The 26,655-nt window shown below is 46.1% G+C and overlaps 1 protein-coding gene across 7 annotated transcripts in view; it reads left to right on the top strand.

Moving 5' to 3' along the window:
* RAP1GAP2 (RAP1 GTPase activating protein 2) overlaps positions 1-26,365 on the top strand; it is a 261,007-nt gene extending 234,642 nt beyond the window's left edge. For 6 of the 7 annotated variants that reach the window (XM_053569493.1, XM_053569496.1, XM_053569495.1 and 3 more), the window contains 8 exons: positions 2,393-2,530; positions 4,079-4,197; positions 16,271-16,384; positions 16,665-16,782; positions 17,166-17,292; positions 20,559-20,635; positions 21,035-21,073; positions 22,009-26,365. In XM_053569493.1, coding sequence (XP_053425468.1) covers positions 2,393-2,530; positions 4,079-4,197; positions 16,271-16,384; positions 16,665-16,782; positions 17,166-17,292; positions 20,559-20,635; positions 21,035-21,043 — 702 coding nt within the window. In that variant the 3' untranslated portion in view covers positions 21,044-21,073; positions 22,009-26,365. The remainder of the gene's footprint in view (positions 1-2,392; positions 2,531-4,078; positions 4,198-16,270; positions 16,385-16,664; positions 16,783-17,165; positions 17,293-20,558; positions 20,636-21,034; positions 21,074-22,008) is intronic. The other variant, XR_008375566.1, reaches the window with a different exon arrangement.
* The last annotated feature ends 290 nt before the right edge of the window (positions 26,366-26,655 follow it).

Genomic DNA, 26,655 nt, shown 5'->3' with positions numbered 1-26,655 from the left:
TAGACACTGTCACACAGGGCTTATACCCACATTGAATCCTTTATGGGAAGGAGGCAGTGAGGAACATGGTCATGTGACACTTACCCCATTTTCCCGAAAATAAGACATCCTCCGAAAATTAGACCTACTTACAGGAAAGATAAGACGTCCCCTGAAAATAAGACCTAGTGCATCTTTGGGAGCACACCTTAAAATAAGACACTGTCTTATTTTCGGGGAATCAGGGTAGTGATGGAGATACGATCTGAGAAATGTGTTGTTAGAGGATTTCATTGTTGAGTAGACATTGTGGATTGTACTTAGAGGAACCTGGATGGCATAGCCTGCTCACACCCAGGCTGTGTGGTGTGGCCTGTGGCTCCTGGGCTACACACCTGTCCTGCATGTCATTGTGCTGAATGCTGTAGGCAGTTGTAGCACAGTGGTGAGTATCTGTGTACCTAAATATATCGAAACATATCCAAAGGTACAGTCAAAATACGATATTATAATCTTATGGGATCATTGTCCTATACGCAGTTCTTCGTTGACCAAAATGCCACGAGGTGGTGCATAACTGTTTATCAGAATGTGATTAATTTGAAATGTGGTTGTTGATGATGCAGTGGCAAGGCGTGAGGGCACTGGAGGAATGCAAAGATGCTGATATTTATACAGCACCAAACTCATTCAGGGATCTCGCTGCTCCAGGGGTAGCTCAGTGTACTGCCACACCTGTCTTGGCCTTGACCAGCCAAAGGGCATGTGACTGTATGATACCGGGGCAATGGAGTGAATAGAACGTGTTGGCTGCTCTTACCATGTCACAGGAAAATCATTGCTAGGAGACTCTGCTCTGTGGTCTTGAGAGGGAGCAAGGGATGATGTCCCTGAAGGGACATCTTTGACTCAGACAAGAGAGCCAAAATGACATCAGGGTATGGGGCTCTGCACCTGGTTCTCCAGTATCTTGTCTGAGGAGCTGTCCTGTCTACAAAGGGCCTTCCTTGAACATATGCCCCCGTCAGGAGAGAAAGGCAGGTAGGACGGGGTCCTTTGCCATTCCCAAGCTTAGAAAATTCCTGGCCTAGAGAGATCCCAGGGAGACCTGTTCGGGTTGGGAGTGGTATTCACAGTGTTTTCTGGGGCCACCTTGCCATAGACCGAGCTCTTCCTCGGATGCCTCAAGGGAAGAAGGGGCCTTGATCTTCCACGTGAAACATCTGTAGTTTGGCCCATCGGGTGCATAAGCCAGTGCACTACTGTATATGCAGGGCAATGAATCAGGAGAGGACGGTGCAGGACCCACACTTTAGTCCTTCTGCATCAATTTCGTGGAGCTGGGGTTCCAAGAACACCCTACCTCTGCTAGCTCACCATGATGAAGAAAATAAATTAGCTGCAGTGGCAAGAAAACCTAGGTGGCTGGTGGTCCAGTTGGTCGTTGGTATCTAGGATCTTTCCATCTTTCCCCTCTGCCATTCCTGGCTTGTCAACTTTGCCCCTTGGGCTCAGCTCCTCATGGCCTCAAGGTGGCTGCTGTGATTTCAGGTGCAGACATGTCCTATCTTTTGGGGGAGTCATTGAAGAAGCCTTCCCCAAAGCCCTTAGAGACACCCCTTCATGTTCCATTGGCCAGGGGAGGGGCTAAGTGACTGCCTTAGACAGATCACAACTTATTCCTGTGTCTCATGGGGGAGGAAGAGACATTGCACCAGGCTGTGGCTCTGTCAGCGAGAGGATTAGGGCCATGTGTCTCCTCTTTCAGTAGCCGTCAGGCCATGGGCTTATGATGCACATGTGTTTTGAGCCCCCTGCAAGTGTGAAGGGCAGTGTCCTGCATAGCTTGATGCACATGATTTCAACAAAGGTGAATATATTCCAAGCAGCACTTTCGGATGACAGCAGAAAGGGTGGTCTAGGGTATAAATATAGAAGAAAGCTTCTAGATAAAGGAAGTCAACTTTCAGTCAGGCTTCTGACCGTTTAATCCCCACCATGATCCCGCATGAAACATGTAACTCCCACATTACAGGTGAGGAAGTTGCAGCTTAGAGAGGCACACAGATTTGGGGAGCTCCAAGCCTCACTTCCCTTACCTGTAAGATGAAGATCACAACCTTTGTCTACCCTATAGGGGAGCAGGGGCCCTGACCCTTTGGACTTCCCTGCCCCACCTCTACCTGTGCCCAGAGCGTGGGAAGAATACAGGAGAACTCCCTGTAAACTGCAGTGGTGATGGCATGCGCCTCTGCAGTCCTGTGTGCACGCACATGTCTCTGTGTGTACATGCGTGGGTACACACACATGCAGAGGATTGCATCTGCGGACCCTATGGGGAGGGCAGGTTCACCAGAAGGGCTGGATGCTAACTCTCAGGTCCTTGTTCTTCCCCACCCTGACCTCCTCACAGAGGGCTATCCGTGTGCGCAGCCACTCCATGGAGACCATGGTGGGCAGCCAGAAGAAATCACATGGTGGGGCCATCCCTGGCAGCCTCAGCGGGGGCATCTCTCACAACAGCGTGGAGGTCACCAAAACTACCTTCTCGGTAAGTGGCTGCAGGTCCTGGGGCACCACGTGGGGCCTAGGCGGTCCCTCCCAGACCCATATGGGTGGTGGGTACCCCCTCCCAGTCTGTGGGTGACTACCACAGGGCAAGCTGGATGGCAGAGGGAGACCGAGGCTGCTTGGGGAGTGACCCCAGTCCCTGCCCTCTGAGAGTGGTCATTTAGAGCCTCCCTCCCAGATGGCCCCTGGGGTTGGCTCATAGGAGAATCCCTCTTGTTTTATTCATTGAATTTCTTCAACAACTGGGCCTTTATCCTTGGGCTAACCCTACAAAATCATCCTGGGGCATGTTTCAACCCACAATAGCAGTAGCCACCCCCAACTTGCTGTCCTTCAGGCACTGAGCTAAGTCATCCATAGAGGTGATCTCGCCTGTTCCCTATAATGGCTACCTGAGGTGGGTACTTATTCTATAGTCCAAATTTGAAGAAAAGGAGGCCCAGAGTGGTTAAGTAACTTGCTAAAGGTCACCCAGCTTAGCTTAAGTGCTGAGATTTGAATGCAAGTCTGCTTGATCCCAAGTCCATGCTCTTTATCCAGCTCCCAGGGAAGGGGAGGGCCCTGCAGGTGTGTGATTTCAGGCCTGGGGAGGTGAGGGAGCCGTAGAGCCTGTCCTTTTATAAAGCAGAGGCTTTGGATTTGTACAGACGAGGATTTTCTTTTCTTCTTTCTTCAGATAGTAGCTTAGACTCACCATGATACTAATAATTAGTATTATAAATGGCCTTGCATAATTGATTTTCTAAATATTTTGATAGCTATTATCTTGTTCCTCCCAGGAGGTCCATGAAGTGAGCAGAGCAGGGCCATTATCACCATCTGTGGTAATCCAGGGTTTCACCACGTGCCTGTGGTTGCCTGGTTTGTGCATGGTAGAAGTTGGTGCCTGGGTTAGAAGCCTGGTGGGCTGTAAAGATGAGCTCCCGGCTCCCATCTGCCCCCACCCCACATGAGGCCAGGAAACCTCATCTGGCTTCCCTCATCTTGTGCATGTGGACCTGGCTCTGTGGCTCTCATTTATGTTATTATTGTGACACTTGCCTGAGTCAATTTATTTGTGAGCAACACGTGGAGGTCAGGGGCCCTGGGTTCCTTGGCACCAGTGATTTGTTAGATGACCGTGACCTTTCCTCTTGGGTCTTCACTGTCTTCATAGTCAAATGAGAGATTGAACTAGGTCCTTCCAGGGTTCTCTAGCTTGGGATTCTCAGCTTGTGACCCCGGAATTGGCCTGGCCTTCCCAATTTGTGGGGCTCTCCTTCTAGTGGCCTTGACCTTCAAGAATTCTGGTCTTTGGTGGATCATCACCTGAGGGCAGGGGCTTGGCTTAAGAATACAGGGAAAGGGCTGTGAGTTGCTTGAGCCTCGGGGGCTCCGCTCCTGTGACAGATCCCAATGTTCCTAGCTTTCTCTCTATTCTCTGGGGTCTCTTCCAGACTGGGAGCCATTTGTAAACTCATGAGGGGGGTGAAGGGAAAGAGCTCCGGGTTTAGGGTGGGAGCACTCATTCTGGTGATTTCATTGGCAGCCTCCGGTGGCAGTGGCAACAGCGAAGAACCAGTCACGGAGCCCCATCAAGCGGCGGTCAGGGCTCTTTCCCCGTCTACATACGGGCTCTGAAGGCCAGGGGGACAGCCGGACGCGATGGTAACCCTTGGGGCTCCCTGCTCCAGCCTGACTGTGGGGTCTGTCAGATGCCCACTGGTGGGGAGACCTGTGCTCAGCTTTGGAGATGGCTTCCTTTCCTTTGTGTTGGGAACACTCTAATTCTTCTCTTTCAGCTATTTTGAATTATACTTTACATTATATTTAATTCTAATTACCCTACTGTACTCTTGAACACTTGGTGATCTTATTTGCTCTAACTATTTTGTACCTATTAAAATAGTGTACCTCTGCCCCTTCCCTGACTCAGTAATCACCAATCACTGTCTCCACGAGCCCTGTGCTTTCATTAATAGCTCCCGTATAAGGGAGAGGACATGAAGTGTTTGTCTTTCCATGTCTGGCGTCTTTTCCTTAAAACAAGGACCTCCAGTTTTGTCTATATTGCAGCAAATGACAGGATTGCATTCTTTTTAGTGGCTGAATAATGTTCCATTGTGTCTATGTAACACCTTTTCTTCCTTCATTTGTCTGTTGATGGATACTTAGGCTGATTCGATATCTTAGCTATTGTAAATAGTGCTGCAGTGAGCAGGGAGTACAGGTATCTCTTTGACATGACATACTGATTTCAGTTCCTTTGGCTCTATGTGCAGCATAAATGCTAGATTGTATGGTAGGTTCTATTTTTAATTTTTTATAGAACTACCTATAGCTCCTGTACTAATTTATATTCCTACCAACAGTATATGAATATTCTCCTTTCTCTGCATCCTTGCCAGCATCTGTTATTTTTTGTTTTTTTGATAAAATCCATTTTAACTGGAGTGAGATGATCTCTCTCTCTCTTTCTCTCTCTTTTTTTTTTTTTCCAGAAGTGAGGTCTTATTCTATTGCCCAGGCTGGAGTGCAGTGACCTAATCATAGCTCTCTGCAGTTTTGAATTTCTGGGCTCAAGAGATCCTCTTGCCTCTGCCTCCTGAGTAACTGGTGCAAGCCACCATCCCTGGCTAATTTTTCTTACTTTTGTAGAGACAGGGTCTTGCTATATTGCCCAGGCTGGTCTCAAACTCCTGGCTTCAAGTGATCCTCCTGCCTTGGCTTCCGAAAGTGCTAGGAGTACAGGTGTGAGCCACTGTGTTTGGCTGAGATGATATCTCATTGTGGTTTTGATTTGTATTTCCCTGATAAATTGGTGATGTTGAGCAATTTTTCATACAACTCTTAGGCATTTGTACATCTTCTGTGAAATGTCTATTCTTCAGATCTTTTGCACATTTTAAAATTGAATTATTATTATTTTTGCTATTGAGTTGTTTGAGTTCCTTATATATTCTGGTTATTAATTCCTTGTTGGATGAACGGTTTACAGATATTTTCTCTTATTCTGCAGATTGGCTCTTTATTTTGTTGATTGTTTTGTTTCCTATACAGAAACTTTTTCACTTTAATCTTATTTGTTTTGCTTTTGTTGCCTGTGTTTTTAGGTGTTATCTCAAAGTCTTTGTCCAGGCCAGAGTCCTGAATCATTTTCCCAGTGTTTTCTTCTAGTAGTTTGATAGGTCTTGTATGTGAGTATCTAATACATTTTGATTTGATATTTACATTTGGTGAGATATAGGGATCTAGTTTCATTTTTGTGCATATGGTTTTATTCAGTTTTCCAGCATCACTTTATTGAAGAGACTATCATTTCCCTGATGTATGTTCTCAGCACCTTATCATTTGCTGATAAATGCATGGGTTTATTTCTAGGTTCTCTCTTCTGTTCCATTGGTCTCTGTGTCTGTTTTTATGCCAATGCTGTGCTGTTTTGGTTACTATAACCTTGTAATGTATTCTGAAACCAGGCAACATGGTACCTCCAGCTTTAGTTTTTTTTGTTCAGGATTGCTTTGGCCATTCAGGATCTATTGTTGTTCCAGTAGATTTTAGGATTGTCTGTTTCTTTCAATTATGTCACTGATATTTTGTTGAATCTGTAGGTCACTTTGGGTATTATGGACATTTTAACAACATTAATTCTTCCAACTTATGAGCATAGGATGTATCTCCATTTTTTGGTGTCATCTTTAATTTTCTTATCAGTGTTTTATGGTTTTGCTTATAGAGATTTTTCACTTCTTAGGTTAAATTTGTTCCTAGGTATCTTGAATTTTTTGTAGCTATTATAAATGGGATTGCTCTCCTGATTTCTTTTTCAGTTTGTTCATTGTTGGTGTATATAGATGCTACTGATTTTTGTATATTGATTTTGTATCCTGCAACTTTACTGAATTTATCACTTCTAACAGTTCGTTGGTGGAATCTTTATGTTTTTCTAAGTAAACAAAGGATAATTTGACTTCTTCATTTTCATTTTGAATGCCTTTTATTTCTTTTTCTTGCCTAATTGCTCTGGCCTAAAAGTGTGTGAAAGTGGGCATCCTTGTCTTGTTCCAGATGTTAGAAAAAAGGCTTTCAATTTTTCCTTGTTCAGTATGAGGTCAGCTGTGGGTTTGTCATATATGGCTTATTGTGTTGAGGTATACCCAACTTCAGTGACCCAGTTTGTTGAGAGTTTTTATCATAAAGGATGTTGAATTTTGTTAAATGCTTTTTTCACATTTATTGAAATAATTATATGTTTTTTTATCTTCAATTCTGTTACTATGTTATATCACATTTATTAATTTGCATATGTTGAACCATCCTTTCTTCCCTGGGATAAATGTACTTGATCATGGTGAATGAACTTTTTAAAAATTTATTTATTTATTTTTTATTTTTGGACTTTCAGAAAGTCTATTTATTTTTATTTATTTATTTTTATTGTTAAATCATAGCTATGTACATTGGTGCAATCAAGGGGTATAATGAGCTAGTTTCATGTACAATTTGAAATATTCTCATCAAAGTATTCAACGTAGCCTTCATGGCATTTTCTTAGTTATTGTATGTAGACATTTGTATTCTGCATTTAGTAGGTTTTGCCTGTACCCGTTCTAAGATGCACTGTAGGTGTGGCCCCACCCGTTACCCTCCCTCCACCCTGACTTCTCCCCTCCCTTCCCCTCCCTTGGCCCTTTCCCCATATTCGTGTGCTATAGTTGGGTTATAACCTTCATATGAAAGCTATAAATTAGCTTCATAGTAGGGCTGAGTACATTGGATACTTTTTCTTCCATTCCTGAGATACTTTGCTAAGAAGAATATGTTCCAGCTCCATCCATGTAAACATGAAAGAGGTAAAGTCTCCATCTTTCTTTAAGGCTGCATAACATTCCATGGTATACATGTACCACAATTTGCTAGTCCATTCGTGGGTTGATGGACACTTGGGCTTCTTCCATGACTTAGTAATTATGAATTGGGCTGCAATAAACATTTTGGTACAGATGTCTTTGTTATATTGTGATTTTTGGTCTTCTGGGTATATACCTAGTAAAGGAATTATAGGATCGAATGGCAGGTCTATTTTTAGATGTCTAAGTATTCTCCAAACATCCTTCCAAAAGGAACGTATTAGTGTGCATTCCCATCAGCAGTGTAGAAGTGTGCCCCTTTCTCCACATCCACGCCAACATCTGTGGTTTTGGGATTTTGTTATGTGGGCTACTCTTACTGGGGTTAAGTGATATCTCAAAGTAGTTTTGATTTGCATTTCTCTGATGATTAAGGATGATGAGCTTTTTTTCTTGCGTTTGTAGATTGTGCGTCTGTCTTCTTTAGAGAAGTTTCCCTTCAAGTCCCTTGCCCACCCCGGGATGGGATCACTTGTTCTTTTCTTGCTAATACGTTTGAGTTCTCTGTGGGTTCTGGTTATTAAACCTTTATCAGAGGTATAACCTGCAAATATTTTCTCCCATTCTGAGGGCTGTCTGCTTGCTTTACTTACTATGTTCTTGGCTGTACAGAAGCTTTTTAGTTTGATCAGGTCCCAGTAATGTATTTTTGATACTGCTTCAGTTGCCTGGGGAGTCCTCATAAAATATTCACCTAAGCCAATTCCTTCAAGAGTTTTCCCTCCACTTTCTTCAAGTATTTTTATAGTTTCATGTCTTAAGTTTAAATCTTTTATCCAGGGAGAGTCTATCTTAGTTAATGGTGAAAGGTATGGGTCCAGTTTCAGTCTTTTACAGATTGCCGGCCAGTTCACCCAGCACCATTTGTTAAATAGGGAATCTTTCCCCCATTGAATGTTTTTAATTGGCTTGTCAAAGATCAAATAACGGTAAGTAGCTGGATTTATCTCTTGGTTCTCTATTCTGTTCCAGACATCCACTTCTCTGTTTTTGTGCTAATACCATGCTGTTTTGATTACTATCGATTTATAGTACAGTCTCAGGTCTGATAGCGTGATTCCTCCTGCTCTGTTTTTATTGCTGAGTAATGTTTTGGCTTTTCGAGGTTTTTTCTGATTCCATATAAAATGAAGTATTATTTTTTCAAGATCTTTAAAATATGACAATGGAGCTGTAATAGGAATTGCATTAAAATTATATATTGCTTTGGGTAGTATAGACATTTTAACAATGTTGATTCTTCCCAGCCATGAGCATGGTATATTTTTCCATTTGTTAACATCTTCAGCTATTTCTTTTCTTAAAGTTTCATAGTTCTCTTTGTAGAGATCTTTCACGTCCTTTGTTAGGTATACTCCCAAATATTTCATCTTCTTTGGCACTACTGTGAGAGGAATAGAGTCCTTGATTGTTTTTTCAGCTTGGTTATTGTTGGTATATATAAGGCTACAGATTTATGGGTGTTGATTTTGTAGCCTGAGACATTGCTGTATTCCTTGATCACTTCTAAAAGTTTTGGAGTAGAATCCCTAGTGTTTCACTCATCTGCGAAGAGTGAAAGTTTGATCTCTTCTGACCCTATGTGGATATCCTTGATCGCCTTTTCTTCCCTAATTGCAATGGCTAAAACTTCCATTACAATGTTAAAGAGCAATGGAGACAATGGGCAACCTTGCCTGGTTCCTGATCTAAGTGGAAATGATTTCAATTTAACTCCATTCAATACGATATGGGCTGTGGGTTTGCTGTAGATGGCCTGTATTAGTTTAAGAAATGTCCCTTCTATACCAATTTTTTTTAAGTGTTCTGATCATGAAGGGATGCTGGATATTATCAAAAGCTTTTTCTGCATCAAGTGAGAGAATCATGTGGTCTTTATTTTTTAGTTTGTTTATGTGCTGAGTTACATTTGTACATTTACGTATATTGAACCAGCCTTGAGAGCCTGGGATAAATCCCACTTGGTTGTGGTGTATAATTTTTTTGATGTGTTGTTGGATTCTGTTTGTTAGGATCTTATTGAGAATTTTTGCATCAATATTCATTAGTGATATTGGTCTATAATTTTCTTGTTGGGTCTTTCCCTGGTTTAGGGATCAAGGTGATGTTTGCTTCGTAGAATGTGTTGGGTAGTAGTCCTTCTTTTTCTATATTTTGGAAGAGGTTTAGTAATACAGGTACTAGTTCTTCTTTAAAGGTTTGGTAGAATTCTGACGTAAAGCCATCTGGTCCTGGGCTTTTCTTTTTAGGGAGATTTTGTATAGGTGATGCTATTTCAGAACTTGATATAGGCCTGTTCAACATTTCCACTTCGTTCTGGCTAAGTCTTGGTAGGTGGCGTACTTCCAGGTATTGCTCGATTTCTTTCAGATTTTTATATTTCTGAGAGTAAAGTGTTTTGTAATATTCATTAAGGATTTTTTTAATTTCTGAGGGGTCTGTTGTTATTTCATCTTTACTATTTCTGATTGATGAAATTAGAGGTTTTACTCTTTTTTTCCTTGTTAGGTTGGCCAAAGGTTTATCTATTTTATTGACCTTTTCAAAAAACCCACCTTTGGATTTATTGATTTGTTGTATAATTCTTTGTTTTCAATTTCATTTAATTCTGCTCTGATTTTGATTATTTCTTTTCTTCTGCTGGGTTTGGGGTTGGAGTGTTCTTCCTTCTCCAGTTGCTTGAGATGTCCCATTATGTTATTAACTTCTTCTCTTTCCGTTTTCTTGAGGAAGGCTTGCAGTGCTATTAATTTCTCTCTTAGGACTGCCTTTGCAGTATTCCAGAGGTTCTGATAATTCATGTCTTCATTGTTGTTTTGTTCCAGAAATTTGGTGATTTCCTTCTTAATCTCGTCTATAACTCATCTATTTAGCTTCCTTGTTCTTGTATGTGTATGCAGATTGCTGTTATTGCGTTCAACTTTTATTCCATGATGGTCTGAGAAGATGCAAGGAATAATTTCTATTTTTAAAAATTTGCTGAGGTTAGATTTGTGCCCTAGGATGTGGTCGATTTTGGAGTATGTTCTGTGGGCTGAAGAGAAGAATGTGTATTCAGTTTTATTGTGATGAAATGTTCTGTAGATATCTGTTATGTCCAGATGTTGAATGGTTAAGTTTAAATCTAAGATTTCTTTGCTTAGCTTCTTTAGGAGGATCTATCCAGCACTGCTAGAGGGATGTTAAAATGTTCCAACTACTATGGAACTGGAGCAAATCAAGTCGCTCATGTCTGTTAGAGTTTCTCTTATAAATTGAGGTGCGTTCTGGTGGGGCGCATAAATATTAATAATTGAAATATCGGGCGGCGCCTGTGGCTCAGTCGGTAGGGCGCCGGCCCCATGTACCAAGGGTGGCGTGTTCAAACCTGGCCCCAGCCGAACTGCAACAAAAAAAAATAGCCGGGCGTTGTGGTGGGCGCCTGTAGTCCCAGCTACTCGGGAGGCTGAGGCAAGAGAATCGCTTAAGCCCGGGAGTTGGAGGTTGCTGTGAGCTGTGTGATGCCATGGCACTCTACCGAGGGCCATGAAATGAGACTGTGTCTCTACAAAAAAAAAAAAAAAATTGAAATCTCATCATATTGAGTATTGCCTTTAACCAATATGAAGTGTCCATCCTTATCCTTCCTTATTTTGGTTGGTTTAAAGCCTATTGCATCTGCGAATAGGATTGCAACGCCTGCTTTTTTCTGCTTCCCATTTGCCTGGAGTATAGATGACCATCCCTTCACCTTGAGTCTATTTTTGTCTTTTAATGTAAGATGAGATTCTTGTATGTAGCAGATATCGGGTTTGAGTGTTTGTATCCAGTCAACCAATCTGTGCCTCTTTAGAGGACAATTTAAACCATTCACATTAATTGAGAATATTGATAAGCCTTTCGAGAGTCTGTTGGATATTTTTAATCCTTTTTTTGTGACTGTGGAAGTTGGAATTTGATGAAAATTTTCTGGGTGGGTTTACTTTTGTGGTGGAGGATTATGCTTGTCTTTATGGAGGATAGGTCTGAGAATATCCTGGAGAGCTGGTTTAGTTGTGGAAAATTTCTTCAACATGTGAATGTCATTAAAGTATTTAATTTCTCCATCATAAATTAAACTCAGTTTAGCTGGGTATAGGATCCTGGGTTGAAAGTTATTTTGTTTTAGGAGATTAAAAGTCAATGACCATCCTCTTCTAGCTTGAAAGGTTTCAGCAGAGAGATCTGCAGTTATTCTAATATTCTTGCCCTTGTAGGTGATGGTTTTCTTTCGTCTGGTTGCTTTCAGAATTTTCTCCTTTATATTAACTTTAGTGAAATTGATTATGATGTGTCTGGGGGATGTCTTATTCGGGTTGAGTCCTGCTGGAGTTCTGAAACTGTCAGCTATCTGAAATTCAGAATCTCTTGGCATGTCTGGAAAGTTCTCCTTCATAATCTCATGGAGAAGAGACTCTGTGTCTTGTGAAGCCACTTCGTCGCTTTTGGGGATCCCTATAAGACGAATATTGGTTTTCTTAGAATTATCCCAGAGCTCTCTGAGAGAGTAATCTGTTTTTGCCCTCCATTTCTCTTCCTCTCTGAGAATTTGGGAGCGTTTGAAAGCTTTGTCTTCAGTGTCAGAAATCCTTTCTTCTGCTTGCTCCATTCTGTCACTGAGGGATTCTACTGTGTTTCTCAGATCTTTGAGGGCTGCAAGTTCTTGTCTCAATGTGTCAAAATCTTTGGTCATTTGGTCTTTGAATTCGTTGAATTCTTGAGACATCTTTTGGGTTACTGCTTGGAATTCTAATTTGATCTTATTTGCTATCCAGATTCTGAATTCGATTTCTGACATCTCAGCTATTTGTTTGTGCATGGGATCTTGTGTTGTGTCTGCCCCAATGTTCCTTGGGGGAGTTGATCTAATCTGATTATTCATATTGCCAGAGTTTTTCCTTTGATTTCGTCTCATGATTGTTTTTCACCCTTTCCTCTGGCCGTCCTCAGAGTTGGGGTGGTGTCTCTCCAAGATTAGACCCCGGGGGGATCACTCTATTGTTGCTGGATCTTTGTAGGGAATGACCCTGTGTAGCTCTTCTGGGGCTGCCCCAGCCAGGGAGTTCTGGTTATGGGAGCAGCTCCCCGGCCCCATCCAGCAACAGGGCGGGGTGGTGGTGGAGAAAGTTCTGGGAGTGCCTGGAACTCAGTGATTGTGTCACAGAGGACCCAAGGCTTCAGCAGTCTCTGGGTAGGAGAAGAGCTCCGCGCAGAGGCAGGGAGGGCTCCGGAGGGCACACAGCTTCCAGAGTCCCTGGCCAGAGGAGCGGGTGTGGTGGAGGTAGGGAGGGTACAGGGGGAGGACTCAGGGAGTTCTTGGTTAGGGCGTGGGGAGGCCCAGCAGATGGGGTAGCGGGTCCCTGCGCAGCTCTTCCGGAGGTTCAGGAGGGTCCCGGCGCAGCTCCAGGAGGGTGCCAATTGCGGGTCACAGCGCAGCTCTTCCAGGGAGGGTGCCGATCACGGGTGGCAGAGCAGCTCTTCCGGAGGTTCAGGAGGGTGCTGATTGCGGGTCAGGGGGCAGCTCTTCTGGAAGTCCAGGAGGGTCCTTGTGCATTCTTTTGGAAGTCTGGTGGTGGTGGGGTCCTGGCGCAGCTCTTACCCGGGTCGGGGGGGTGCGGATCGCGGGTCCTGGCGCAGCTCTTCCAGAGGTGGGAGGGTGCCGATCACGGGTCCCAGCACAGCTCTTCTGGAGGTCTGGCAGGGTGCTGATTATGGGTTCCAGCACAGCTCTTCCGGAGGTGGGAGGGTGCTAATCACGTCCCGGAGCAGCTCTTCTGGAGGTCTGGGAGGGTGCCGATTGGGGGTCCCAGTGCAGCTCTTCCCTGAACTTTTTTTTTTAATCACAAGTTTTACTTTTATTATCTTTTTAAAAAAGTTTTTTTTTTTTTTCGAGACAGAGTCTCACTTTGTCACCCTTGGTAGAGTGCCATGGCGTCACAGCTCACAGCAACCTCCAACTCTTGGGCTTAACAATTCTCTTGCCTCAGCCTCCCAAGTATCTGGGACTACAGGTGCCCTCCACAATGCCCAGCTTTTTTTTGTTGTTGTTGTTGCAGTTGTCATTGCTGTTTTAGCTGGCCAGGGCCGGGTTTGAACCTGCCACCCTCGATATATGGAGCTGGCATCCTACCCACTGAGCCACAGCCACTGCCCCCTATCTTTTCAGAATTAATACAATTAAACCAAATGTTAAAGGGGGAAAATAGTAATCCATAATTCTAACTTTTTAGGGTATTTCTTTCCAATCTTTTAAGGGAATTTTGCATTTATTTTTTAACAATATCCACATACTTAAAAACCATATTAAGGGGGTATAAATGTTTTTGTTACAAGGGGTAGCTTTTATAATGCTTTAGTCAGGGATGTAAGTGTCCTCAGCACCTGAATAGTGCTCATTGTACCTGTTAGGTAGTTTTTGAATGATCTTTATAATGTATGGTTGAATCCTGTTTGTTAACATTTTTTATTAACATTGCTCGTTGTACCTGTTAGGTAGTTTTTGAATGATCTTTATAATGTATGGTTGAATCCTGTTTGCTAACATTTCCCTGTTTATCAGGGATATTGCCCTGTAATTTTCTCTTTTTGTCGTGTCCTTGTTTGGATTTGATGCTTTCTCATTCTTTTAACTGGTGAGCACATTTGTTCTTTCTTTGGCAAGCAGCATTTATTGAGTGTCTGCCATGTGCTAGGTACAGCTCTGAGTGTTGAGACAAGTGCCACAAAAGATACCTATCCTCACAGAGGTCCTCAAACTGCGGCCCATGGGCCACATGAAGTGGTGTGAATTGTATTTGTTCCCGTTTTGTTTTTTTACTTCAAAATAAGATATGTGCAGTGTGCATAGGAATTGGTTCATAGTTTTTTTTTTTTAAACTATAGTTCCATCCTTCAACGGTTTGAGGGACAGTGAACTGGCCCCCTGTTTAAAAAGTTTGAGGACCTCTGCAAGTCTAGAAGCTTACAGTTTCGTAAGGAAGAAGGAGGAGAAATTTGGTTAACTTTGAGGTTTCCAAGTTGTCTGTCTATAGCCCTGGGTGATGGCTTCATCTTCTGAGCTAGGGCAGGTAGGACAGAGACAGGTTAATGGAGGAGAAGAAAGAAGGAAAAGTTGTTTGGAACCTGTGCATGGGAGTTTTTGGGGTCCATGCCTGGAGATGTCCACTGGAGTGGTCAGAACTGCAGGTTTTGAGTTTAGGAGAGAGGCCTTGGGGTAGAGGTGCTAGTTAAAAATGGGTTAATGATCTGACCACCTGGACAAGGCGTGTACAGTACCATGTTCAACAGCAAAGGGAGAAGGAAGAGCTGGTGAAGCTGGCTGGGAAGGAAAGGGGAGGGAGGAGGAGAGCCTGGAAAAGAGAAATTCCAGGAGGGAGAACATCAGCATCAGATGTGCAGAGAACTCCAGTGAGGTGACCCACACCCTGTGTGGTTGACGCGAGGCTATTAGGAACCTCATCTAAAGTGCATCAAGACACTTTACACTCTAGAATTGCTATAATCAAAAAGACAAATAATAAACAATGCCAGAGAGGATATAGAGAAATTAGAACCCTTGTTTATTGCTGGTAATAAAGTAGTGTGGCTGCTTTGGGAAACAGTCTGGCAGTTCCTCAGAAGGTTAAACACAGAGTTACCACATGACATGGCAGTTCCACTCCTAGGTATATAACAAGGAAAAGAAAACAATTGTCTATGAAAATGAGTACACTAATAAAGCTAGTGCACAGATGTTCATAGCAGCATTATTCATAATAGCCCAAACTGGAAAGAATCCAAATATCCATTGTTAGATGAATGGATAAATAAAATGGTTTATCCTTAAAATGGAGTTTTGGGGGGTAATAAAAAGTAGTGAAGTATTGATATGTGTTGCTACATAGATGAAACTTGAAAATGCTATGCTAAAGGAAAGAAGCCAGACGCGAAGACTATAACATATTGTATGATTCCATTTATATGAAATTTCTGGAATGGGCAAATCCACTGTGGTTGCTTAGGGATGGGGAGGCGGGGAGGAGGAATGGGGAATGATTGCAAACTGGTCCAGGGCTTCTTTTAGGGGACTCAAGAAATGTTCTAAAATTAGTTTGTGGTGATCATTGCAGAACTCTGTGAATATATTAAAAAGCATTGAATTGTACACTTTAAATAGGTGAGTTACGTGACATGTGGATTATATCTCAATAATCTAATTGTTCAAAAAGTGCATTGAGGACAGGGTAAGGTGGGCACCAGACAAAGGTCTTTGTTAAATTACAGGAGAAGGAAACTTGTGAACGTCTGGGCTGAGGCTAGCCCTCTGCTTCCCAGCACCCAAGGCTGCCTTGTCATAGGAGCCCAGGAAGTTCATATTATAGTCCATGTGAAGGGTGTCCCCGGGGCTCCAGAGGGGGTGACCCTCTTGGCACCTGTAGGTATCTGTGCTTATTGGGTTGTTTCCTGCTGTGGGGGTAGATGTCACTGCCATGTGCCATTCCTTGTGTGGCCCTGAGCTTTGCCAGGTAGATGACCAGCTTGAATGAGGCATGGACTTGGGCTGGAGGCCATGAAGCCGGGGCCCCTGCTTGCCATCTCTGGGCTTCATGTATGAACCTAGAGTGGCCCCTATTCTAGGGAGTGGAAAGCCCTGCTGTCTACTGTAGTTTTAGGGCACTTGGGTGGGAAGGAAGTCCTAGCAGCTGGCTTTTGTGGAGCACTCTGAGCCCACAGTGCTGAGAGCTGTGGCAGAGGCTCCACCCTGGGCCTGGAGTTGGGGTGGGGGTTGGGGGACTGACTCCATAGCCTGGCCTCACTCCTATTTATTCCCTCAGTGACAGCACATCCAGTACCCCCAAGACCCCAGATGGAGGACACTCTTCTCAGGAGATAAAGTCTGAGACTTCATCCAACCCCAGCTCTCCTGAAATCTGCCCCAACAAAGAGAAGTAAGTATGGATGAGGGGAAAGCTGGTTTGAGCCATTTGGAGCCATTCGGAGCCATTGGGAGCATAGAACACGCTGTCTGCATCTAGGCAAGTTGAGAGTGACCATCTCTTGCCTCTGGAACTCTCTGGAACATAGAGGCCAGAAAGCAGGAGCACAGGGAGTCACAGTGGGCAAGCTCAGCGCTCCACTGGGGCTACTCTCCTTGGTTCCAGGGAGGGCACCGGGGTGGAGGGCTCTCAGCACGTGACCAGGCCTTGCCTCGCTTCCTGTTCTCTGCAGGCCCTTCATAAAGTTGAAGGAGAACGGCCGAGCCAATATCTCCCGCTCCTCCTCCAGCACCAGCAGCTTCAGCAGCACTGCAGGGGAGGGCGAGGCCACAGAGGAGGGTGACAGTGGGGTAGGTTTGCCTGTCCAGCCTGGGACAGGTCCCCGTGCATTAGAACAGCTGCTATGGGTGGATCCGGGCTTCAGTCTGTGGATAAAAAGGAAGAGTGGGGAGGAGCCGTGCCCTGTCGGCCAGGCCATCACAACCCCTGGAAGTAGTGGCTGAAGGGACAGGGCCAAACTGAGTAGTGTTCTTGCCATGGGGTTCCTGGCTGTATGGTGAGGAGGGGCCAGGGCTCCATGGTCACCTGGTCAGAGCCAGGGTTGAAGGAAGCAGGAAGGAAAGAGCAGGTCTATGCAGGGGATGGGAGATAGCGGCCGTCCTGGGCTTGTGGGGGCCACTCTGTGGGGTTGCTGAGGGTGGGCTGGCCTTGCTCACCCGGCCTCTCTCCCCAGAGCAGCCAGCCATCTACAACCTCACCCTTCAAGCAGGAGGTGTTTGTCTACAGCCCGTCCCCGAGCAGCGAGAGCCCCAGCCTGGGGGCAGTGGCCACGCCTGTCATCATGAGCCGGAGTCCCACGGGTCAGTGGCATTTGGAGGGATGCACAATGTAGCTGGGAAGGCAGGCCTGTGCCCTGACCACTGTCCATGCGGCTTGTGCCCCAGGCATGCTGAACTGGCAGTTTTCACTCCTTCTCCAAGGTGTTGGGCCCTCAACTGTGCTCACTCACTCGGTCTGCTTGTCAACCTTAAAAGGCCTGTGTTTATACCCCCTCCTCATGTGTGGGAAATCGGAGGCTCTGGGACTTGAATGGTTTGCCAGAGATCCTGTCAGGGAGGATTCAGGACTGTGTGGTTGGGAAGCCGAGCCCTTTCTGCTGATCCCTCTGCCTGCCCCAGTTGTGGCAATGCTTCTGACCATACATGTGTGAGGGGTGAGAGTGCTGCTGGCTGGGGTCGACGGGGGAGGGGAGGTGTGGGATAGTCCAGAGGAGAGGAGGAACCGAGTGTTCTGGAGCTGCCTGCGGTTCAGTGCGGTGGGAATTCCCAGATGGCAGGCCTGAGAGAAGAGTGAGAGGTTAGAGCAAGGACAGGCCAGAGGCCCCCCGTGGACCCTGGCGAAGATTTTGGTGTTCTCTTTTCTGGCAGTGGAACCTGCTGGAGGCTCGGAGGTCTTTGAGGAATCGTAAGCAAAGAAGCACCGTCTGGAGTCAGGAGAGCCCATTTTGGTGGCTACAGCTGCCGAATGTAGGAAGTAGTGGGGAACAGCAGTGGGTGCAGACAGGGGTCACAGAGGGGTGTTGAGGACTTACAGGGCCATGGGAGAAGGATGTGCATTCAAGGGATGTCAGGGGGTAAAACCTAGTGGGCTCCAGCATTGGGGTTCAGAGTGAGCAGACATCTGGGCCTCTTGTGATTCTGTGACCCCTGCAGTTGGGCAGAGGAAGAGCCAGCTGTGGGGAGAGGGGATGGGCTGGCGCCTGAGGGCCATCTCCTTGGGCCTGGTGGCAGGCATTGCAGGCAGGTGCCCACGGATGATCCAGGAGGCAGCATGTTGGGGGGCAGATGCAGGGCTCTGGAGCCTGGGTCTAGTCTTGGATCTGCATCGCTAGTGCTGTGATGTTAGGTAGGTCCCTGGGCCTTTCTGTGCCTTAGTTTCTCCAAGCAAAAATGAAGGGAAGGGAATAGTAATAGATACCTCAGAGGATGGATTATGTGAAACATGAGCTTATGTAGAACTGTTTACCTAAGGGTTTGTTAAATAACTGGAATACAACATTGCTGTCGTCAGTGACTTTTAACTTGGGGCAGCCTTGTTCTCCAGGGGACATTTGGCAACATCTGTAGACACTTTTGATTTTCATGATTATGTGTGGGGTTGTTACTGGCATCAAGTGGGTGGAGGTCAGAAATACTGCTAAACAGCGTATGGGACAGGTCCCCTCGCTCACCCCCTCAAAAAAATTATTGGGCCCAAAATGTCGATAGCTTGAGAAACTCTAATCTAAATGATGGAAACTCAGGAAGGGCCAGTAAACCTTCAGGGTGGCTTAAGCCCAAGTGTTTCTGGCTTTCTCACAGCGAAGGGGTGTTGGCAAAAGGGAATGTACAAGGTCAGGGGGAAAAGGGGGAAGACTGTGGTTCTAAAGGCAATGGCCCTTCATGTTAGCGCTTCCCCGTACACGGGTCAGCTCATGCACTCCCTCTCATACACCTGCTGTGGTTGGGCAGCTGTGGTATTGACAAGCATGCCTCTCTGAGCCTCAGTTTCCTCATCTGTAAAATGGGGTAGGAATATAAATTCCCAGATTTTTTTTTTTTACAAGACAATTTAATACTGAAGGAATGAATGGAGGAATTTGTAACCAAGCCTGACTCCTGCTTACTGTTAAATAAATATCAAAATAAATAAGGTTTTGAGTGAGGGAGGTTTAGAGAGTGTCTGCAAGTTGTGGAAGTCCACCCAGGGCAGAAGGTGACCTGGAACACGTCTGGAAATCTTGCCCAGTGCTTACTGTCTCACACTGGTGCTCCTTTCCACACAGCTTCCCTCCATGCAGAGTTTAACCCTGAAGGATTGCTATTAGTCCCCAGTCCCCATGCAATTATGCTGGGTACATGCAGGTTCAGGTTAGGCTTTGGAGGATCTACAAACCTGCTTTAGACTGTTTGGTGTAGACTGGGGAGAGGCAGGGCCGAGAGGAGGGAGGAGGCCTAGGAAGGCCTTTCATCATCTCCCATAATCTCAGATGAGTGATCATCAGTCATTACACACCTGGGCTTTCCCTGGCCAGAGGAGGATTGGCAGGGTCAATCCTCGTAGCTCTGGGTAGAACCCCTTCATTTGAAGCACCAAAAATTAACAGCCTCCAGGAGGATTTGCACTGAGCTGTGGACTCCCTTGGCCAGAGGAGAACCAGAAAGTCAAGTGGGCCTCCTGTTGGTGGTGTAGTGGTAAATGTTCAACCTCGAGCTCTCTCACTAAACATACATAAACACACATGTGTGTACACATACATGTTTATTGTAAATTTTACTAATATAATGGATACGAAGCACACAGCTTTACAAATAATGATAAAATATACATGTCCTACTGTGAATCCCATACATCCAATTGATTCTCACAAAATACTTTGTTCTTATTTGCTTAATCTTTGTATTTGTTGCCAACTTAAGGTGGCAGATGACAAGTGTAATTCTGACATGAATGTAGATTGATATTATCATGTGTGTTAATGAGCACTTCCTATTAAGAGAACTTTTTTTTTTTGGTCAGCGACATGAGCAACTTCTTTGCTGAATCGGGTAATAGTTTTCAAATACTGGAAGAATATTTACTTAGGTTTTTTTGTGTGTGCTATTCATGGTGTGATGGCTACAGGTACAACACATTTTCAAGTATAAGCTGCATGGTTCTTTTCTCCAGTCTAGACACAAAACAATAAATCAAATGTTGATTTATAGCATTTGCCAATTTTTGTGGTATAAATTCTCCTATCATGGCTGATCTCAAGCTACTGGGTCATCACTGAACGTGGCATTGGGAAGAGATATGCATCATTGGGTGTGGGTACAGTTGGCAGACGGACCTAGATCACAATAATAACTAGCAAGTGATGAATTTTGAGTGTTTATTACCTCTGTGAATATAAGTTATTTAATTATGATCTTATATAACCTGATTTTTAAAATGGCCTGTCTTTAGCAGCCAACTCACAACAAAATTAACGAGTTGGCTCTGGCTCAGTAGAGTACAGATCAGCTGGGATGCCTCGTCCCCACATGCAGGCCTGGGGACCTCTACCACTTCACCCTCTTTTCATGGGCATTCTTTTTTGTCTTAGATGCCAAAGGCAGAAACTCCCCGAGATCAAACCTGAAATTCCGCTTCGATAAGCTCAGCCATGCCAGCTCTGGTGCGGTAAGGATGGGGAAGGGCTTCCCACATTCCACATTCCATTGACCTCTAAAAACCAGCCTTCTCTTCTGCAGGCTGGGGGAGGAAGGAGCCTCAGATATCCCATGGGGAGCCTCTTGAAGGAGGCAGGGGAAGGTCTTTTCAGATCTGTCCCCACCTGGTGCAGGCCTCAACCAGGAGGTGGCCAGCCAGTGGCCTTTGCTACATCTCCTGAGTTAGAGCTGCAGCCTTGAGCACAGCCACTCCCAGATGTGAGCTGTGAACTGTTGACTCCTGGGGCTCGAGCCACGTCCTTTCTTAAGCTCACCAGATTGTTGGTAGCTGAGTGCACAGAAGCTGCAGTTGGAAGGGGTTATGTTGTTTTGTCATTTAAAACTCTTCTGTGGATTTTTTTTGAAACAGGGTCACTAATGTGAAGAAGGAGTCCTTCGCCTGTCTGAGGTGGGTTGAGTGAGTGTGTGTCCTGCTGTGGCCATGAGGGGAAAAGTGTGTTCTTTCAGTCAAGCAACTAGAGACCTTGTAACCTAAGAGTAGCTAGAGAGATCTTACCAGCTGGGGGTAGGTCCAAACAGTTGCCTCATCCCTGAAGCCTCTTCATGGGGAAGAGGGGGCAGATGGCCTGGATACAGTGGGAAGGACTGTCCAGACAGGATCAGACCAGACTCGGTAAGCCGGACTCCCTCCTCCTCCTCCTTCCACTGGAGGAAATCTGGATTAAGCAGGGAGAAGGGACTGAAGCCCAGAGCCCACCTCCTTCCCTGGATGGAGGAGTCCCTTAGCTTGCCCCTTGCGTCCCTGCTCTGAGGAGGCTTTTCCCTCATGTGTCTTTGGCCAGGGCTGGGCGTGTCCTCCCTATAGACCAACAGATGCCCCTGCCCAGTCCGCACTGTGAGGGGCTCTGCTCTTGGCCTCAGCCATGGGGGTGGTGTGGTTTCAGCAGAACAGGCATGGGCCCAGCTCACCTGCATCAAAGTCTAAACTTCTGCTTGTGAAGTCACAAGAGACCCGTCCACATCCCCGACCCTCTCTCACGTGGGGACCCAGTGGTGTGAGTCACAGTTAGAACTGAGGGGAGCCGTACAGCCGAGCTCACTTTATGTTAAACCTGTTTATGAAAAGACCGAAGACAAAACAGGAATGTGGACATCTACCTCCACCTCCCGCCGTGTAGTTCAGCTGCCTCTGTTTCTATCCAGCCTCTTTGGTACCCTGTATCCTGCACCTTCCTCGTCCTGAGGGTGCTCAGTGGGGCCCTGGCCCTGGGCGTGTACTGCCCACCATTCTGTCCTGTGGTCCGCACTGCCCGTGTCTGTGCTCTCTCCTCCTTCCTTTACTGAATGTGTGATCATCATTTCTTTCCTCTTTGTCTCCTCCAGGGATGCCCCGATTCTGTCCTGGAGAAGGCTCCTAGTCTGGCAGTTTGGGGGTGCCATCCACTACTCTGACCATGGCAGGCCTATTCCCCACTGGCCATCTGCCCACTAGGTCTGCTGTCCCAGTATCCCAAACCGGCTATGGCCCTGCCCGCTCCTCACCAGCACACCCTGCAGCACCTCCCTATGTCTGGACAAGGCCTCACTCCTTGAGGTGCTCCTGCTCCTGACCTCCTGATGTGACATATGTCTGGGTGATTTGTCATCTTGTTTAGTCTGCAGAGGAAAAGAGCGCTGGGCCATGGAGAATCTGGGTCCTTGGGGCTTAGCCAGAGAGTGGGGAGCTGGTCTGCCTCTGAGACAAAGAGTGGGGAGATGGGGCTCAGAGGCCAATAGCAGGACAGGGTGCCCTGGTGAGTAGCTGGCAGAGGTGGGCCCTGTCTGTCCTTGGTCACAGTGTGGCGCCTTCCCAGACGCAGCAGGCAGGAGGCTTTACCGGCTCCAGTGCATTCTATAGTGGTAGAGGGGCCACTTTCCAGGAGCCAAGATTCATATCATTCCTAAGCCTGTCCTGATAAAAATTGGCTCTGTTGCTCTCATGTCTCTGGAGCTCTAAAACATTTTCCTGCTTCTGTGCTAAGAACTTCTCACCCATCTGCTGATATAGGCCTAGGATCGCCTCCATCCCTGTTGCTAGTGCACTGTGAGCAGGGTCAGGCTGCTGAAGCTTGGAGACAGAGCTGGTGTGTCTGGGATGGGGCACTACGTGTGTCCTTAACTGTGGTCAGAACTCTTTGTCCCATCTAATTTCAGCAAGGCTCCTGCTTGTCCTTGCTGTGGGAGAAGCCCCATGGCAATCTCTCTCCTTTAGGCAGATGCTTTTTCCATAAAGGTGCAAGATTCTAGGAGCAAGAAGGAATTCAGAGAGAGCAAATAAGCTGGGGAAAACCTCTGGGCCTGAGGGTTGGGCTGCGGTCTGAGTCTCCACTGGTTGTGGAGGTTCAAGGGAGGCATAAATAGTTTAACTTACCACTTAAGAGAGGGGCCGAGGGGAGGTAAGGGATGACTTGGGTTCTGATAGGCCAAGAACATAGAGTCCCTTAGCAACTTAATGTTCCTCACATCTGTGTGGGTTCAGTGCTAGCTCGGGGGGTGGGGGTGGGAGATCTTTCTAGCTGCCATGCCCCTTGGCTGTGTCTAGGGCACAATCTCTCAGTCCTCTTCTTTCCCTCTGCAACTGTGGCTCTGTAGGCACTTGTCACCTCTGTGGGATTCCTGCAACCTGGGCCCCATCTGAGTATGGTTCAGAGGTCAAGTGCCCTCAGCTAGAGTGCCCTTCAGGGTGAGCTCTTCTCCTAGGAGCAGCCCCTCTGGCTTCTCACCCATCCCAGCCTGCAGCGTGAGAGGGTGCTTCTACTGATCGCCTAGCTGGGTTTTAGGTGGGGCAGCCTCCGAGTAAAAGAGTCTGAATACCAGATCCTTGGAGGTGCTGCATATTCTGGCACATATGGGGCTAGTCGCACAGTACTGCCTGGTGATGCTTTAATGAGCAGCTGAGAAGGATTTGCACAGGGATCTGGACCTATTCCTGAGTCAAAGCATAAGAATATTATACTCATTTTTACTGATATGGTGACAATTTCCCCATCACTTTTCCCATTAGAGCAAAATTTTGATCCTTTGTCCTCCATTCACGTGGAAATTGTTGGGTCCCATTTGCAGGCTAGGGGGACCTCTCCCCTCACATTATCTGGGAAATGTGCTTATGTAAAGTACTATTCCAGTCAAATTATTCTAGTTAGAAGGTCACAAAATATCTGTTTAGCTTTTATTAAAAGTCACTGTAGCAGCACCCACTGCTGGAATGAGAGCTGCAGATCCTGGCAACGTCTTGTTGGCTGGTTCTGAAGGAACTTGAAAGGTCAGACTGCATTTCTTTAAGAACTGTTGCAGGGCTCCGGCTTGCCTGAGTAGCTAGGTTTACAGTTGCTTGGTGGTTGTGCCATGTTGACACGTGGCCTGGGGTCCTGGGGTTTCTGGCTTGTCCCCATGCTGTCCCATTTGTCAATCTCATGCCCGCCTGTTCCCACTGCTCTGGCTGCTCCCCTGCAGCCCCCTACCTCCCGGGAGGGCTTTGCCCCTGCCGCTGAGCTGGTGGGCAGGATGGCTGGGTGTGTCCAGAGGACCTGAGAGGCACAGTCCTGAGATGTGGTTTTCACCCTTTGTTTGCTACTGGGGTGCTCTGAGCAGGCTGTGAAACACCCCTTCTCTCTGGGTCATGCCTCACCATGTCCAGAAGATCCATCCTGTGGCTTCTAGGGTGTGTACTTCTAGCTTACCTGTGACACTTCTAGCCCACCCGAGGTCCCATTGCTGAGAGGGAGGAGGGGAACAAAGATGGCCCAGTCTCCCCTCGCTCCTTTGGGCCATGGCACAGGCAGTTTGGTTCTTGGAGAGCTGCTCCCCCCAAGCTCTCCTTGTGTCTGCTCTGATCCAGAATGTCTTTTCTTTTATTGCTGTGCCCAGCCTTGGGGCTCAAAGATTTGCTCAAGCCTCATCCACCCTTGTGATAGCCTCATCTAGATGGTGCTCATGCTGGTATTTGAGGCATGTCCACTGTGATCTCCATAAAGAGGGTGTTTGCTGGACACATCTCTTGTGGGGCTTGGGATTGCTCCACCCCCTGAAGAAACTACTTTTCAGGCACTGTTGGGTACCTACACCAGCTCAGCTGATGCTTACAAACCGATGCAGAAAAGCTTGAGGTAGAAGGTTTTAACCAATTTCTGTCTGTGCTAACGAATATAAAATGGCATTTCTTGAAATATATTCTGTGGTCCAGCTTTGTCAGCATCATCCAAATGCCCCTTTGAGCATCTCATCCGGCCATGTCATCGTTCAGATGAGAAACCTTAGCCCTAGTGAGGGGAAAAAACTTGCTTGAGGTCACAGCCAGGTAGTGGCAAAGCTGGGATTAAAACCCACAACCCAGGATCCTTTCTTCTGCACCACCTGCATAGTTGGCTGAATAAGTGACTATATCTCCTGGGGCCCTGGGTATTGAGGAAGCCATTGGCTGGGCCTCTGCACTGGCAGGGAGGTGTCAGCAGTTGGGGGTGCTGTAGTTGCTGTGTTTTCATTTTTTTTTTCCATCAGGAGGGATATTCTCTTGGAATTTTCCATGAGGGCCCTGGGTTTTGGATGCAGCTTGAGCAAAGAAAATAAGGAGAGAATGGGATTCCAGTGAACTTTGCCCTTTGGTTCTTCAACTTTAACCTGTAATGAGGGCGGAGGCCAGGGCAAGGAGGCAGTTAAGCCTTGGTGTCCTTTTACTAAATTAAGAAGAAAAGTGGCAAAAGAAAACTTCACATCATTCCCTGATTCTTAGATGAAGGAGGTTAATAAAAAGCTGGATATAAGTGATGAGGAAGGATAAGAGCTTGTTTTACTTTCTTACCCTGACCCTATGGTGCCAAGTCAAACACTACCCTTTTCATTCATTTCTAAGTCAGTAGAGACAGATCTGTTTTCAGTAGTCGGGGTTCAAGTAAATCTTATGGCTATACGTGGCTGCCAGGTACCAGGCCAGTCTGCCATGCTGAGGACCCCATAGCTCCTCCCCCAGTCTCTAGCTGCCCCTTATTAAGGAGAGGGCGGGTCAGTAAAGTGTGCCGAGGCTGTCCCTGCAGCCTGGTGGGGGGGCACTTGGAACATTTTTCTACCAAGCTCTTATATCAGTGGCCCCTTGCCCACTCTAATCCTACAGCTCCCCATCTCCCTTCTTCTGCCTGGGCCATGTGCCCCTTTGGGAGGAAGAAGATCCCCCTTGCTAGGGCCAAAGGCAGCAGAGCCGTGCCTAGTGAGAGGCTCTGGGGGCAGTGGCTCTGTCTGGTGCCTTACTAGCCCTGGGGGAGGGTGCTTGGCTGGAAGACTGGAATGTAATTGCCATCGTCTTTGATTTTGTGACATTTCCGCTTGGAAGGGCAAACCCTTCCTTCCCTCTCCTTAGCATGTGTGCCAACTCCCCCTTGCAACGGGTGCGACTCTTCGACACTCCAGCTTGGGGAGGGCTGACGTCCAAGTGTGAAGAGATTCCTCTGTGTGATAGAACCTAAGAACTGTAGCTTGGAAGTGATAATCCATGTGATGATGACTTTTCTTTCTTTCCTCTTAGCGAGGAGGTGATTTGTAGACCCCGACTGCCTCTGTAATGTAAATAGTGTACATTTAATTTATTGCTATGGTAGCACATTGTATTTGTTAATGTATAAAACAAATTCTAAAAGGTTGAGAAATGTATATTTTGTTGCTTAAATGTGTCTTTGCAGAAATTGACAATAAATAACATATTTTGTGTCCATCAGTGTTCAAATATCTTTGTATGGGGCCCTGGGCATTACCTCTCCGTGGAGGTTGCATATTAACTGGCTCTAGATGTATTGTTTTGACTTGAAAGGTGTTTTAAAAATTTTAGTTGTTGGTGTTAAAAAAAAAAAAACAAAAAAACCTGACCACATTTAATAGTAGCAACAACCACAAAAGATTCCTAGAATTTTCATATAAAACCTGAATTCTCTGTTTCTCTTAAATAAAAAAGTCAGATGCTGAATCTGCTCTTCTGGTGTGAATGGTCAGCACTCCTTAGAGTCC

The sequence above is a fragment of the Nycticebus coucang genome, chromosome 18 (genome assembly GCF_027406575.1).
Source record: "Nycticebus coucang isolate mNycCou1 chromosome 18, mNycCou1.pri, whole genome shotgun sequence".
Lineage (NCBI taxonomy): Eukaryota > Metazoa > Chordata > Mammalia > Primates > Lorisidae > Nycticebus > Nycticebus coucang.
The sequence above is the reverse complement of the archived record's forward strand: the minus strand, read 5'-3'. Positions and strand labels throughout refer to the sequence as shown.